Source organism: Martes martes (genome assembly GCF_963455335.1).
Source record: "Martes martes genome assembly, chromosome: 2".
Classification (NCBI taxonomy): Eukaryota; Metazoa; Chordata; class Mammalia; order Carnivora; family Mustelidae; genus Martes; species Martes martes.
In genome coordinates, this window is record NC_137889.1 from 200,489,434 (window position 1) to 200,506,082 (window position 16,649).

Here is a 16,649-nt window from a genome sequence, read left to right on the forward strand (position 1 = left end):
CGGAATACACGCAGGAGAGCAGACGGCAGAAATCTGTTCCTCGGGCTTGACTCAGATGAGAGCTCAGGAGTGTGCGCTGCCTGGATCCGTGTGCTCGGCCGCCGGGGGACCCGAGGCGAGCGAAGCCGGCGACCGGGAGTCTCTGGCCCCCCAGAGACACTGGGTGTGAAGGTCTCTCCGGCCTACGGCACCACCGGCTCTGCTCTTGGCTCCTCCTCAGAAGAGGTGCGGCCTCTTCACGGTAACGTTAATTGCGATGCGGTCAGTGATCCGGCGCGGGTGGCCGAGGACCCGGCAGCCTCTGGAGTCCTCGATCGAGCAGCAGCGCGGCCGCCGCCTCTGGAGGCCGGGACTGTGGCGATCCCCGTCCGTGCGCCCACGCCGCGCACGGGCCAAGCCCCCTTGGCACCTTTGCTTTTACGACGGAGACACGTCAGGGTCCATCCATTAAAAAGAGCAGCGACGACGAGCCCTCCCGCACCCACCACCCACCGCCTCCGACGCGACTTTTCGCTCATCTCGCTTCACCCGCCTCCACCTTCCCGCCCGGTCTGAGACACTGAAAAGCACCCCCGGGAGGCGGGACCGTTTAATCGCGTACATTCCTGCAGGCGCCCCACGCTCTTAGAACTCGACAGGAGAGAGCAAGATGGGCCGGCGGCACAGGGTAAAGGCTGTCCCGCTACCACAGCTCTCTGGAGGCTAGAGGGGGACACTGCAGGGACCGGCGGCGGCGGCTGGCAAGGCCCGGACCCCGGGGTCGGGTCTCTCTGCCGGCGGAGCTTCAAGCATGCGCCATCCGGACCCCAGAGTTGCTAAGGCCCCGAGGAAGAGAGAAGCTTCGGATAAGAGGAAAGCCAATCAGAGGGCTCGAAGACGACTCGGCCAGCCAATCCGGACTCGCGATTGCATCAGCTGCTCCGCGTTCTCATCGCTCGACCGGTATCCAATCGGAGAGCGCGCTGCTTTGGGCGGACTTTTCAAAACAGCAAAAGCAAAACAAATGGGGACCTTTAAAAGGTGCACTGCGACCAGAAACTATCTCCTTCCGCCTTCCCAACCTACCGGTCCGTTTCCTTCCCCGTCCCCGGATCAGTGCAGAAAGCCGACTTCCAGATCGCCACCCTCCGCCCGGGATCGAGAGGGAGAGGCGGCTCGGCCAAGCCCAGGCGAGGGGATGACGGCGCAAACCCGGCCGCCGACCCTGGCCCAGGGCGGGACTCTTTTTCAAAGTCTTCTGCGGCAGCCGCGGATCCCTCCGCGGGGAGTCACGTGCCCCGCCCCCTTGGGGGCGTCGAAAACTCAAAACAAAAACACGGGATCTGCTCCGGCCTCCGCGGTGGAGGCAGCGGTGCCCGCCGGGGACTGGGCTCGCGGGGTCGGCGCTGCGCCCCAGCTGGAGGGTGGGCGCCCGCGGAGCAGGATGAAGCGCGGGCTGTGAGGCCGAGGCGGCGGCGGCAGGGGCTGGGGGGAGGGTCCGATGCGGGTCCGGGGGCAGCGCTGAGGCGGCGGGTCCCCGGCCTCCGGAGACGGGTTCGGACGCCCCCGCTGCGGCCTGCGGTCGCCGGTGGTCGCCGGACCGTGACGCCGCGGGTTGGTGGAGGCGCGGCTCCGGCGCGGTGAGTGGGCTCGCGGGGACCGCGGGGTTTCTTTGTTCGCGGTGGGGACTGGGCCGGGGGTGGTGTCGGCGTCCGCCCTCGTCGGCCCGGGGGCGACTCCAGCCCTGCCGCAGCGGGCGGTGGGCTGTGGACGCGGAGGGGTGCTGGCGCGAGGGGCGCAGTCGGCGAGGCCGAAGGCAGGTCTTCGGTCGCCCCCCCCCCCCATTTTATCACGGGGGTCTCTGGGTGGTGCTTCCTGGATTGACAGCCCCGGGGCTCGGCGCGGTGGAGGCGCCTGGGCGCCCGCGGACGGACGGTGTCGTCGGGCACGGGCGGACCGGACTGACGGGCCCCGCCGCCCTCCCGCTCTCGGACCGCGCTCTCGCCCCTCGGGTGGGTCCGGGGCCGGTGGATCCGGGGTAGGCTCCGCGGCGGCGGCTGCGGACGGCTCGGGGGTTGGACGTCGGCGAGAGGGGCTCCGGGAGCGAGGCTCCCCGGGAGAGGCGGGGCTCGGCAGTCTCCTCCCCCCGCTTCTTTGTTCGGTCGCGAGACTTTCTCTCCCCGCCCCCCCCCCCCCCCATTGTGCGAAGCGCCCACCCCGGCCCCAGCGCCGCGGCGGCCCCGGGGCCTTTCTGCGGGGAGAAGCCCCTCCCCCGCGGCCTCCGGTGGGGCGGCCGCCCGGACGCCGCCGCCCGGGGCCGGCTTCCTGTTTGCAAGGCGGCCGAGAGGCCGGGGCTGGCCGGTCTGACCCGGCGCTGGCCGGCGGCCGGACCGCGGCCCCTCCCCCTGCCACACCTCCCCGGAGGCGGGGGAAGCCTGCTCTGGGGCTCGGGAGGACGTGACGGATCCCCTCGCCCGCTGCTCCCCGGGCTGTGCGGGGGCGCCTCCCGCCCGAGGTACCGGCGCTGGCTCCCTCCTGCCCCCAACCCCCCCCCCGGGTACCCCCTAACTGCGCGGTGTCTTTTGCTGCAGATGAAGGACCTGGGGGCAGAGTACTCGGCGGGTCGAGAAGGGGTGCAGCTCTTCGGATTGCTGAGCCTCTATCTGGAGCAGGAGCAGAGATTCCAACCTCGGGAGAAAGGGCTGAGCTTGATCGAGGCTACCCCGGAGGTAAGCGCCCGGAGGAGCTCCTTTCTCAGGCAGCTGAGCGGGCTCGGAGAAGGACGGCTCCCCCTGCCCGCGCCCCCACTTAATTCAAGGTTAAAGGCTGCAAAGTTTCTTAAGACCAAAATTTGTCTTCTGGAATACTAAGCTGCATCTTACAGGGTTATGCAAGAATGAGAGTGCCGCTAGCTGCAGAGAAGTGTTTCCTCGGATGTGCCGCCCGCAGCCTGCCCCTTCTGGGTGGGAGACTCCCCGGGAACTGAGTACTTCGTTTGTGGGAATCCCCTCTGCCCCTGAGATACTCCACAGTAGGCTTTTAGACTTTTTATTTAATAAAACAAACTGTCTCTATTATAGGGGAATTATTTCTGTTACAATCCTCTGGAAGTGTGACAACAGTTCACTTTATAGTGGATGGCTGAAGCTTTTATGCTGTATATATATATTTTATGCTGTATATTTTTAAAAAGCCATGATATAGATGTGTGTCTTGTATTTGAAAAAGTGTATCATTAGTTATATGATACCACTCTTTCTTCCCACAGTCTTGAAGGTTAAGAAAAAAAAAATTATTTGATTCTAACTGTGTATTTATCCATCTAGTTCTAGGAAAGTCATAACTTTGGCTCTTGGTTTTAATTGCAGGATGATAACACTTTGTGTCCAAGATTGAGAAATGCCAAAGTAGAAGATTTAAGGAGTTTAACCAACTTTTTTGGATCTTGCACTGAAACTTTTGTCCTGGCTGTCAATATTTTAGATAGATTCTTGGCTCTTATGAAGGTATTGAATCACTTTTGTATATGCCTCTTTATCTCTCTAAACCTAGTGCTCAGCACAGTGCCTAGCATACAAGTGTTCGATAAACGTTTGACAAGTGAATGTAATTATGTCACTACATACAGACATTTTTAATTGAGATTATGATCTTCAGTGCCAGAGTGAGGGACTACAGAATTAACTGTGTTTTATTTTATGTTTTGCTGTTACCGTTGATAAACCTTCTCTTTGATAATGTGACAAAACGGAGACAGCTGTTTTTAGATATTACTTAACGTACCTACGCAGTCCTTAGAATGAGGTTTTTGTATTTTTATCTCCCATCATGTTTCTCTTGGAGCTTCGTTCTTTCTAATACTGAAACATGACAAACGGAAGTATAAGGGTATATTAAAGGTGACCTACTGCCTTCCCTGTGCGAGAAGTCTTTTTTCAAAGCAGGGAGCCATAGTCTTACTAACCAGCAACTGTTAGAAAAATGTGGTGATTCTTGGGCCAATAGGATTGCTGTCAGCTGCTGGGTCAGTTTTCAGGACACTGAAAAGAAAAGGGCAGCCATCTGTCCACGGCAGCTTTTACATATGCTCGGCTCTGCACAACTGATGCAGTATTTCTCTTGGGCAGATTTGCACTGAAATGTGGGTTGATACTTAAATAGAGAAGATAAAAAGATAAGTCCCATGTATTATGTTTATATCCAAAGAAGTTTATATTGTCTTGGTGTTGAAAGGCTTAATTTATTTTGGGTGAGACTACTATTACGAATTTCATGTTTGAAATACAAAGTATGATTCAGTGTTAGAAACCTACCTTCTGGGGTGTTGGGTGGCTCAGTCGGTTAAGTGTTTGCCTTTGGCTCAGGTACTGACCTCAGGGTCCTGGGATAGGGCTCTTTGCTCATCAGGGACTCTGCTTCTCCCTCTGCTCTCCCCCTGCTTGTGCTGGCTCTATGTATCTCTCTCAAGTAAATAAATAAGAAATATTTTTTTTTTAAATTTTTAAAGATGTTATTTACTTATTTGAGAGAGGTCACGAGCAGGGGGAGGAGCAGAGGGAGAAACAGAGCCCTTGCTGAGCAGGGAGCCCTATGCAGGGCTCCATCCCAGGACCCTAGGATCATGACCTTAGCTGAAGGCAGACGTTTAACCGTTTAACTAACCAACTGAGCCACCCAAGGCTCCCATATAAGAAATCTTAAAAAAAAAAAAAAAAAAAAAAAAAAAAAGAAAGAAAAGGTACCTTTTGAATTTGCATTTAAATTACTTAATTTAAATGCTTAAAATGCCTTTTTAAAATGGGAAGTTAACTCAGTTTAAAATGTAAAAATGATTCAGTATAATTGTGAGTAAGAGTAAGTACTTGAAGCAGCTAGATAGTGTTCTGTTTTAAGAGTTAGGGACATAATTACAGTACTCTTGGGGCCTGGTTTGCTAAATCAGAGTGATGGTTGTTAGAAGAAGCCTTCATTTTTTGTTTTTCAGGTGAAACCTAAGCATTTGTCTTGCATTGGAGTCTGTTGTTTTTTGCTGGCTGCTAGAATAATTGAAGAAGAATGCAATATTCCATCCACTCATGATGTAATCCGGATTAGTCAGTGTAAATGTACTGCTTCTGACATCAAACGGATGGAAAAAATAATTTCAGAAAAATTGCACTATGAATTGGAAGCAACTACTGCCTTAAACTTTTTGCACTTGTACCATACTATTGTCCTGTGTCATACATCAGAAAGGTCAGTGGGATGACAAATAAAAATTTTGTACTTAGCATCGCTGTAGCTAACTAACAGTTACAATGCCAGTGAAATTTATATTTTTCCTTTTCTAAATTTTCAACTTGGACTTTCAACAGCAAATTCTTAGAGTCATCTAAATCTTTGGAGGTTTAATAAATAAATATTTTGCCCTATTTTTTCGTTGTATAGGAAAGAAATCTTGAGTCTGGATAAACTGGAAGCTCAGCTGAAAGCTTGCAGCTGCCGACTGACCTTTTCAAAAGCAAAAGTACGTCGATTTCTTACTTGCCTATGTCTCGCTGTTTTTATTTTGAATTTAAAAAAAAAAACTTCTTTTTCTTTTTTCTTTTTTTAGCCATCTGTCTTAGCTTTGTGCCTTCTCAATTTGGAAGTAGAAACTTTGAAATCCATTGAATTACTGGAAATTCTTCTCCTTGTTAAAAAACATTCTAAGGTAAGTTATCTTCAGTTCTTGTTCCTGAAAGCAGATTTCTCTCCTGATGTTTCTTTTTTTTTTTTTTTTTCCCTTGTGATTTAAACATTAAGTAATACTTTATGGGGCTCTTAACTTTTGTCCTTTTTCTTGTCTCTCAAGTGTTGAAGTTCTCAAAATGTAACTTTGGCGCAGACAGTATGAAGCTGCAGGGGGTACCTGATTACTCAGCGTCGCTTCTTTCCGTGTTCACAAGTTGTCCTTTCTCTGGTATTCTCACCAGTTGGTGACGTAGCGGTCCACATTGCTACATGCACATTGTTCTAAAATACATACTAGCTAGGAGACTTAGTAAATATACTAATGGCAGGCCATTACATCTGTAGGGCTGAATCATCATCCCACTAGTGGCATAACAAAATAACTTTAGCCGTGTTTTTCCTTTTAAACCTCTTACTTTGGCCCACTGAGAAGTTTTGCAGTCAGGGGTGTTAGCACTACTAGGGAGTGCTTTGGCTTTTGTTAGGACAGACTCAAGCACTGTGACTGAGAGTCCAGTTGGACCAATAGAATCTTCAACAATGATAGTTTGGGTAGCAAAGGCTTGTGGTCAGGAAGCTGGAGGACTAGTAGGATTTGGGAAACATTTAAATGTAGGCTTACAGTTAGAATGTCTAGGGGTAGTCACCAGCAGGAATAAGGATATCCAGCTCAAATAGTTTCGGAAGCCAAGCATGGAAATGAGTCAGAGAGTCACAAATGACCAAGATTTGAACCTAATGATGGGAAGAATATTGATGCCATTGAGGGAAGTTTGGGAGAAATGAATTTGTGATCAAAGAAGCATGATTTTAGGTTGTTGCAGGTCTTTCAGATAGGTAGGTATTTAGCAGATAACTTGGCAGCCTAGAATAAAAACTCAGGATAAATTATAGTTGGAGATTGAGATTTGAGGTTTCTCATGAAGAAATAATAGTAGAAACCATAAGAAACTTGTGCGAGTTCTTTGCTTAGGGGTCAGTTGAAACTCTGGGTTTTCACTGTTGGTGATTTCCCCTTAGGAGGCAAGGGAAGGATGGTCTGTGACACAAGTGCACCGTCAGGTTGGAAGAAGGTTTTTGAGAAGTATTTGCTGCTTAAAGAGTATGGAATTTCAGTGAGCGACCCGGTATAAAAAGAACCGAAGGAGGCTCTTAGATGGGGCAGCAGGAGGTGTCTGTAGAACGAGAAGCGAGTCAGCCAGACTGCAAGGGGGTGGAGATGTAGCTGGATTAGGTGCTAATGGAGACCAAGATGATAACATTTTCTGTTGGTGATGAAAGTATTCGTGAAGCATTTTCTTTTTAGCTGATAACTTCTAGTTTTCATTTAAATCCTGGATTTATTCATAATTTAAACCTTTAGTAATACCTAGAAATACTTTTTTTTTTTTTTTTAAAGATTTTACTTATTTGACATAGAGTGCACAAGCAGGGGGAGTTGCAGGCAGAGGCAGAGGGAGAAGCAGGCTCCCCACTGAGCAGGAAGCCTGAAGCAGGGCTTGATATCAGGACCCTGGGATCATCACCCGAGCTGAAAACAGATGCTTAACCAACTGAGCCACCCAGATGCCCCTTTCTGGAAATATCTTGAATGAAAATGTATTCATTGAAATAAATTGGGGCACTCCTCAGTGGGGGAGGAACTGTGCTCTTTGGGGGAAATGCCTCTTCTGTCATGTTGCTAACTTTCCCATTAGCATATATCTGGTGTCCTAATGTAAATGCATATTTTCAGCAATCCACACAGTGCTATGTTATAGAAACCTAAATTATGTTAAATTCCTTTCACTGAGACTGTTAAAGAATATACTTAATAATAGGTTGCTTAACCAACCTAATGTTTTTGGGTCAATGTATTTCCTTAAAATAGGCAAGGATTTTTTTTAGGGTCTGTGTAAATTATTTATACCTATAGTGCTCCTCCCTTAAACAGTTGGTTACCAGATTTCGACTGCGGATTAGAATCGCTTGGGGAGCTTTAAAAAAGTCTTGATGCCCAGCTTATATTCCACATCAGATAGGAACATCTGCCGGTGGGAGCCGGGCATCAGTGTATCGTAGGCATTACAGGGTGATTCTAAGGTAGCAAACCTCTTCATTAAAGTATTTTTTTGCAGGTTAATGACGCCGAGTTCATTTATTGGAGGGAGTTAGTTTCTAAATGCCTCGCCGAATATTCTTCCCCTGAATGTTGCAAACCAGACCTAAAGAAATTGGTTTGGATCGTTTCGAGGCGCACAGCCCAGAACCTCCACAATAGCTACTACAGTGTTCCTGAGCTGCCAACGATACCAGAGGGGGGGTGCTTTGATGAAAGTGAAAGGTAAGCAGGTTCCTTGACTAATTAGACTTCCCTGTAGCAAATAATGCTGATTTTATACTCAAAATGGAACCTGGGAGTATTACAGGCTTTTAGAGAAAGCCCCCACTCCAATAGCCTCATTTCTTCAGGTGAGAAAAGAGCTAGAGGTAAAGTAGGTGGTAATTTAGAAGTATATGCTCCCCCCCCCCGCTTTTCTTTATTAAAAAAAACAAAAACAAAAACGGGATGCTCTGTTAGTACGTCCCCAGGACTTGTACCTGGAAGTTCGCCCCTGTTGACCGCTCCTACCAGTTCTCATGCCTGCCCTTGGCGACCACCGGGCTGTGAGGTGTGGCTTTTGCGTTTGTCATTTTTAGATTCCACACACAAGTGAGATCGTACGGTGTTTGTGTTTCCTCTGTCTGACTTATTTCATTCCTTCCCTTTTTGAAAACTGGTCGTCTCACATCTCCCTTGCTCTTCGAAATAGAGTTCAGTTTAAAAACAACCAAAACCTGAAGTGGCGCTCGGGGCTTCTCGGGGTTGGTGGGGATTCCTCACGTGGTGCCGTGAGAAGAGGGTGTGGGTGAGACGACCGGAGGGTGAGGGGCCACCACTGCCGCCACGGACTGCCCGGGATACTTCGACCATTTTGTCGCATGCCACTGTCTCGTTCAGTTAATTTTTGTTCATAAGATGAATAATTTTATTTGGTTATTTTATGCTCTAGTGATAAAGAACAAGAAGTTTTCACTTTTATAGCTGCTGGTTTCTTGGCTTGAGTGTATCAGGGATACAGTTACTAACACAAGAAGGACCTCAAAACTGTGGGACACACGTTGTCCCTTGTCTCCACTTGCTGGATTTGAACTGCTTAGAATTGTATAGGTGCTGATATTTATTAATTGGTACAAGAATAATAGTTTGGCAGATAGTAATTTGTCTCAGCCTGTTAAAATACGTGTTTTCTAAGGACATCATAATAGATTACAGTTGATTTTAGGAAGTCCCTATAAGGTAAATGTTGTCTCTGTAAGGCTTAAATTTTGAATATAAAAATCCTGAAACTGGAGGTACTCGTTCAGTAGTTTTATTTGGCTTTTAAAATCTGTTAAGTATTTTCTAAATGGAATCTTCTTGTCTTTCTCCCCCCCTTCAGTGAGGACTCCGGTGAAGATATGAGCTGTGAAGAGAGTCTGAGCAGCTCTCCTTCCAGTGATCAAGAGTGCACTTTCTTTTTCAACTTCAAAGTGGCACAGACACTGTGCTTTCCATCTTAGAAACCCAATTTCTGTGTCAGAATTTAGTGTGTGTACAGGTTTCAAAGCAATAAATGGGGGAGTAGGTAGTTTTCTGGTCCGTCCCCCATCTAGACAGAAATCGCATAGACTGGGATACCTACCTTCTATTTATTATTCAGATCAGATCTGGCCTATTTTCATATTTAATCCTAAGCCATCAAATGGGTTAGTGCCTCTTAAACGATTAGCAGTGTTTTACACATTGGCACTTTATTTTTCTCATCGATCTTTAGCTGTTTGGGGGAGGAGGGAAGGTGCTGATACCTTCAGTTTGTTACTTTTCAAGAAGATTTTTAAAGATGAATAGTGTAGCTTATCTTAAAACTTTTTATAAAGCCTTCACCTGTCTTTATTTAAACAGATTGGGAGTGTACGAGTACTTTCTTCGCAGGGACTGTGGATGACCCTTGAATGGTTTATCATAGATCTCCCCTACTCTCCGGTCTCAGAACAGAGAATATATTCTCCAATGTCATACGTATTTTGTTGTTTTGTTACTCTTTAAATGATCACTTACTCTCTGATGCAGACTCTATAAACTTAGGAATTATAATACTGACATTTCTGTGAATTTTAGTATGTAATGTGTTAATTGAAGTTTCTGCTGAAGCAGAAATACTTGACAGGCTGTGGTTGTTAGATAGTTGCATTTTTAATGCCTAAGTATTGTCAGACTATAGTATTATTTTAATGTTGTTAAAACAATCCATAATCTGTTAGTTATGCATGCACCTGTATGAAAGCAGTGCAGGAAGTTGAAGAGAACTAGGTAACTGTGGAATTGATAAATGTTGATCTAGTAACATATTTTATTTCTTTTTCTTATATTCAAGAAGTCTGCATGATTATGTTATTTCCTTTGTAATTCACATTTCAAAAATAATGGTATGAGTGTATGGGTGCCAAGACTGAACATGAAGGTTAAAAAAAATAAAAAAGTTAAGTGTTTGTAGTATTCTAGTTTTAAGCATATCTGTGTGGTGGTACAGCCATAAGAATAGGGATTTACAAACTCTGTACACATGAGATTTTGTACAGAGAATTTTTTTAACTTTATAAATTGTATATGAAAATGTAAATCTTAAAAAATGTACATAAAAATACTGTATTTTTTTACCCTGTGTGTGTGGTAGTCTAGTCTCATTGCATGTAAATATAATTTATTGTGTATTCTATATTATAAATCATACATTGATGACTTTTTTTAATGGTAAGTCATCATTCATTGGATGTTTTCTGAAGTGGATCTTTTTGAAGTAATGATAGATTACAACTTAAAATAAAAACGTTAATGAATTCTACTCTTTGTTTGCAGTTGTATCTTAATATTTTGGTTCAAAAGAAAAAGTGCGTGCTGTGTCTGCATGGGAAGGCTTGGAGTGAGGCTGGAGTGCCTCCAAGATAAGCTCTCTCTCTGGTTACCAGAAGTCCTCTAGGTAGTGTTTCTTCGTCACAGTTTGGCCCTCAGTCTTGGAGATCCTGAAAGCATATCTGTCACTTGAGAATTGACCTCTCCCTGGGGTAGACTCATGCGAAACGGAAGAGTGATGTGTTGACCTGAAGGCCTATTAATTTATAGTGAAAGGCAGCAGGTATCAAGTACAGCAGGATTCTCGGGTTGGAAGATCAGTACGATTTCTTTCTGCAGACCGGCCATGCACTAATCAGAAAGTTGCTTGGAAGTAAACGCGAGAGTGCTGCGACTGACCCTGCCAGCCTCTGGCTCTTTGAACCTCTCTTCCCAAGACTTAGGCTTGTTTCGCAAGTCATGGTGGGGTTTATTTGGATGAAGGGGTATATGTTCCACCTCTGGTTTGATTTTGTAGACCTTTGTTTTCTCTAGTTGGTTGGAAAATCATATACTGAGTGAGGTTTTCATGTAATACTAATACCTCTTCTCTCTTAGTGATACAGCCGTGTTTTCCTAACTCTCCCAGTGGAGACTCTCGGCTTGAGGATGACTTTCCCTTCTTATTATGCCATTAGGGTAGATAGTAGTAGACAGTATATTCTGCTGTCAGATTTTGTTTTGTTGAGATGTGAAAGTTGTTTGTGGCTTTCCAGATCTCAAAACCCTCTTCAGTTCTCCAGGATTTTGATTGCCTTTCTTTTCTTTTTTTTTTTAAAGGTTTTATTTATTTGACAGATCACAAGTAGGCAGAGAGGCAGGCAGAGAGAGAGGAGGGGAGAAGCAGGCTCCCTGCTGAGCAGAGAGCCCGATGTGGGACTTGATCCCAGGATCCTGAGACCATGACCTGAGCTGAAGGCAGAGGCTTAACCCACTGAGCCACCCAGGCGCCCCTTTGATTGCTTTTCTTAATAGATGCTCGTACTATGTAAATCTACACGCATAGTTTCATCTGTTCCCCTTTATGGTTTTCAGCATATTTAGTCTAGCGGCCTTTACTGAGCTCCCAACTTGTTTTTTCACAACTGGCTACCCCACCTGGAAGTTTCCGATTCTTCCAGACCTGCTCTTCCTGTGTGTCTGTCTCGATGGAACGGTATTGTCTACTCAAGTTGGAAACTTAGGCGATCTCCCCATCTCCTCTCATCTATTTACTGGACATTTCCATTTATCGTTTATATGAGGTCATTTATACTGTCTGGCTCTACCTGTCTCCTGTTTTCTGCCACTGGCTTGGTTCAGTCCTGTTCTCTTTATCAGCAGGGTCACTATAGTGTCTTAGTCATTTCCTAGGATGTGGCAGGCATGCTTCGTAGCTTCTGCCGTTCTGCATGCGGTGGCATCACTGCCTGGTCCCTGGGTCTGCACCCAGTTGACCCTCAGGAAGTGAGATTGGACAAATGGCCATGTTTTCATCGCCTGTCAGCTGTGGATGCATTAGTTGCAGAACACTTCTCATGACAGTTTTAACCATTTTCTTTGTCGAGGATTTGAGATCTCCCTTCATTTCCTTTCACTTCCACACTATAACATGATGTTCCTCCCCCTCGCCTCCTGCCTTCCCCTGTGCACATACCAGTGGCTTATTTAGGCAACCCATTTTTATCAGATTCCTATAGGGACAAAGACCATGTAGTCTGCATTTGTCATTTCTGAACCGAGTTCTTCTAATTTTTTGTACCAGAAATGGGTGAAGAACCTACCGTTCTTGTGTTTAGCAAGTCAGGTTGTGTGGTAGATAGATAGTTTCCCAATAGCGATTGGATCTTCCCAGCCCTGTGCACACACTGGCTCTTCCCGCCAAGAGAGGTGGAGTCTGTTCCCCTTGAATTTCAGCTGGCCTTGTCCCTAGTTTTCCTTGCTAGAGTGGAAGAAATTCAGTGTATGTCCAACCCTATGCTTTAAGAAGACTGGCAGCCTCCTGTTCATCCTTGGAGGCCGGCCACCATGCTGCTAAGAAGCTCAGGTTGGATTACTGAAAGATGAGAGGCCAGGTAGAGGAGAAGCTCTTGAGGACGAGAGATCATCTCGGATGTTCTAGCTTGCCATGAGGTATCTTCAGGTACAACACACAGAACTAAGGAACCACCTTGCTTATCCCACTCAAGCCACAGACTCATGAAAAATAAATTGTTTCAAGCCACTAGCTTTTGGGGTGGTTTCTTAATACAGCAATAGTTAATCTAGACAGGTTGCTTGTTACTTATAGTCCCATGGTGTTTATCTCTGAGTGATGAGATGATGGGGATTGTTCTTCTAATAATGCTTATCTCTAGTTTCCACTCTCCTTTAAAAATGGATTTAAATGATTAGTGTATTAACAGAAAAAAGAATGAACTAGAAAAAAGCACACACTGATTATGTCCTTTCTTTGATTAAAATCCTTAATGGCTTCACATTGGTCTTCAGCATGAAGTTCAAACTCCTTACCATGGCTTCTAAGACCTTACTTGATTTGATTCCTGTTCCAGCCTGTCCCTCCCGGCATCCGCACACCTTTCCAGCCTGATTGCATTTCAGCTCCTCCCGTTCATCGTCCTTTCGCTCTCCGCAGTGAGTTCATGCACACTTTCTCATCTGTCTGCACATCTTCATGCACGTTTCATTCATCTTTCCTGGCATCCTCACCTGGCAAACTCCTGCTTTCCGCTGTAGGACTCATTTTATTTATCCCCGAGGTATCCGAGCGCCTCTCATGTGGCAGGTGCTGCACCAGGAGTTTAAATAGATAAAACAACACACTGTGTCCCTGCCCTCATGCGACTTACATTCGCATGGACAATTCACAGCAAAGAATATCATTTTTAAAGGTTATGATGATATTTTCTTCCAAGAAATCTTTCTGGAACTCCTTTACTTCCTATCTCAGTGCTACATGCTTCCATAAAGCTGTGTTTTTCTTATCCTGGCAGTTAATGCCTTGCTTGTCTGTCTCTGTGTGCTCACCTTACCTGTCTGACTGGAGAAGGCGGGGGCTGTGTGTCTTCCTTATTCATCCCCGAATCCCCAGCCCAGTCTCTGGCTCCAACTCCTTCTCCTGCAGCCGTTCCTTACTGACCTTACTGATCACTTTATACGTTTCAGGAACTTTGTAAGAATTATTTAACTTTCGCCACAACCTGTTAGACAAGTACGGCTGTTGGTCCCATTTTACAAGGAAAGAAACGAAAAGGTGAGAGAAGTGTTTGGAGGACGTAGATGTGACGAGGAGCGGGGCTGAAATTCAAACCACTCTGTCTGGCAAACTATGTTCTTTCTTAAACCACAATGCTAAAGTCATATCCAGATGTCGATGGTGCTCATTGAGCAGTTACTGAATGAACGAAATAAAGTTCTTATAAAGAAAGCCCTACTCATTACACCAGTAAGATAAGCCACAGTATTCTCTTCGATTTTTAAGTGCTTTCACCCATATAAGGAAAAAGCGGCTAAGAGAGTTAAAATATCTTGTGGTAATATCAAAATTCAAGACAGTACAGTGTAGAGAAAATGAGGTCTCATCAAAACCTGGGGATTTTAATTTTCCCCAGAAACTTCTTTGTGCTCAGGCATGCGGACCCTTCCCGATGCCTAGTTCCTTTTCATGCTTAAGTTATAGTTCAGACTTTATCATTACCTTGGGTTCCAAGGCCCACAGTAATTCAGGGTTCAAGGGGGTGGAACCTTGTATTAATTAAGGACTGTTTTGTTAGAGGTTTGCTTGCCCTTTGCCTGTCTTACTATTATCCAACATAACCACCATTTCCCACTTACTCATTTATGTTCTGGGATTTTTTCCAGTAATTATTTCATGTGCCTGTGGTTTATCCTTTCATCCAAACTCTAAGCTACTCTTGAGAAGAGGCCGTGTATTATGCTTCCTTTTCATCACTCGCGGTGCCAAGGCTAATGCTGGGCAAAGCATGTGTCAACATTTTTCTACATGTATCCCACCTGATGGTGTCTTTGCCATTCCTGACCGCAGTGATTCAGAGTTCGGAAACATGAACTTCCACGCGTGCAAGGATGGATTCACCCTCTCCAAAGGTAGGATTTCACGACAATACTGAGGCAGGCAGGGGGCCATCGCCCACTGCTACACAATTGTGCACCTTCCTCCTGAGTAAGACGTAGTGATCAGAAACACTTTCCCTCTCACCAGAAGGTCCAGGTTTGATCCCAGTTTGGCCACTCAGTATGTGACCTGACTGGCTGTTATCTAAAGTGTTTGTGCCTCAGTTTCTCTATCTGTGTAAAGGGTCGGTAACATTACCTACTTGTGTTGGACACAGAAATGTGTTGCCTAGATGCCCAGCTGTTGGGAGTGCTTTTGGCCTAAAACCTTCAGCTAAAAACTCCTCTGGGGCAACACACCCCAAGAGCAGCCCCACCCAAGGTCATGCCTTGCCCAGGAGGGCCCACATCTATGACAGATTAAGGTGAGAGGAGGTGTAAAGGTTCGGTCACTTTGGTCCAACACAGGACAACCTGATGGATCATTTTGGTCTCAGAGCTCCCCATGGCTTGGCCGAGGCTGCCGTTGGGCCTGCACTGGGGCTCACTTTCTTGCACCCAAACTTCCTTCTTTCCCTTCTCTGCCATGGATGCGGGTCCTGAGGGTGCTTCCTAATGAACACCCTGTACCCTACACTTTGTCTCAGAGTCGGCTTCATGGACATCACCACCAGCCAACACTGCCTTGTGGGGTTACCGCGTATATTGAATGACATGATGATACATGATGAAGAATTTGAAACAGCGCCTGATACACACCCAGTAACTATTAGCTATGGTAATTATTACCCCACTTTTGCCCTACCTTCTTACTTCCCTAACGTAAGACTCGATAATTTATTCAACTATTATTGAGCTACTATGATATACTGACTTCTGTTCGAGGGCTGAGGATGCAAAAACGAATCAAAAAGTTAAAAAACAGAGCTACTCCATGAGCCGGCAATTACACTACCCAAAGGACACAAACAGTGATCTGAGGGGCACCTGAACCCCAGTGTTTAAAGAAGCAATGTCCAACAGCTGAACTATGGAAAGAGCCCAGATGTCCACCAACAGATGAATGAACAAAGAAGATGCGGTACACACACACACACACACACACACACACACACACACACTGGAATATTACTCAGCCATCAAAAAGAAGGCAGTCTTGCCATTTGCCACAAAGTAGATGGAACTGGAGGGTATCATGACGAGTGAAATAAGTCAGTCAGAGAAAGACAATTGTTATATGATTTCACTCCTACGTGGAATTTAAGAAACAAAACAGGATCATACAGGAAGGGGAAAAATAAAACAAGACGGAATCAGACGCGGAGCCAAACCGTAGGAGACTCCTCACTACAGGAAACAACAGAGTTGTGCAAAGGGAGGTGGGCAGGGGCGTGGGGGATGGGGTGGCCGGGGAGGGACATCCAGGAGGGCGCGAGATGGAATGAGCCCCGGGTGCTGACGCATCCCTGAGCTCTGCCTCCGAAACGAGAACAGATGAAACAAAACAGAAGGAAAACCGGGGCGTACCCTGAGAAGCTCGCACTCCGACGGCGAGGCCGCCACGCCCGTTACCGTGCACTACGGGAAGCACAAGGACGGGAGTGTTCAAGGCTCGGGGGACCCTCCTGGCCTTGCCTCCGAGCGGATTCTCTCATCTCGGGGTGGACTGAAGAGCACGTGGCGGGGCCTCCGTCACCCCAGGGAGGCCCTGACGGTGGAGCCGCTTTCCCGCGCCCCTCACATGCCTGCTTCCCTCTCGGGCATCCTGTCATTCCCACTTTCAGAAAATCTTTCCTTTCGCTGAAGACTTTCCCATCTGACTAACCGCGAATGCCTTGAACAGGGCTTGCACGTCCGTGAGAGTCAGGCACGATGGTGCGGGTGCCCGTCGCTGAGGGGGCGGGGGTGAGCGCGAGCGCGCGCTCCTGCGGGCGCCTGAGGCAGCTGCGGGTGA

The 16,649-nt window shown here is 46.8% G+C and overlaps 1 protein-coding gene across 1 annotated transcript; it reads left to right on the forward strand.

Annotated features, from left to right (window-relative positions):
- Positions 1-1,336: 1,336 nt before the first annotated feature.
- On the forward strand, positions 1,337-10,595 carry CCNG2 (cyclin G2). The gene is made up of 8 exons (XM_080797065.1): positions 1,337-1,619; positions 2,571-2,708; positions 3,348-3,485; positions 4,964-5,214; positions 5,407-5,485; positions 5,573-5,671; positions 7,809-8,014; positions 9,153-10,595. The coding sequence occupies exons 2-8, from the start codon at positions 2,571-2,573 to the stop codon at positions 9,271-9,273; spliced, it is 1,032 nt and encodes a 343-aa protein (XP_080653191.1). The 5' UTR covers positions 1,337-1,619; the 3' UTR covers positions 9,274-10,595.
- The last annotated feature ends 6,054 nt before the right edge of the window (positions 10,596-16,649 follow it).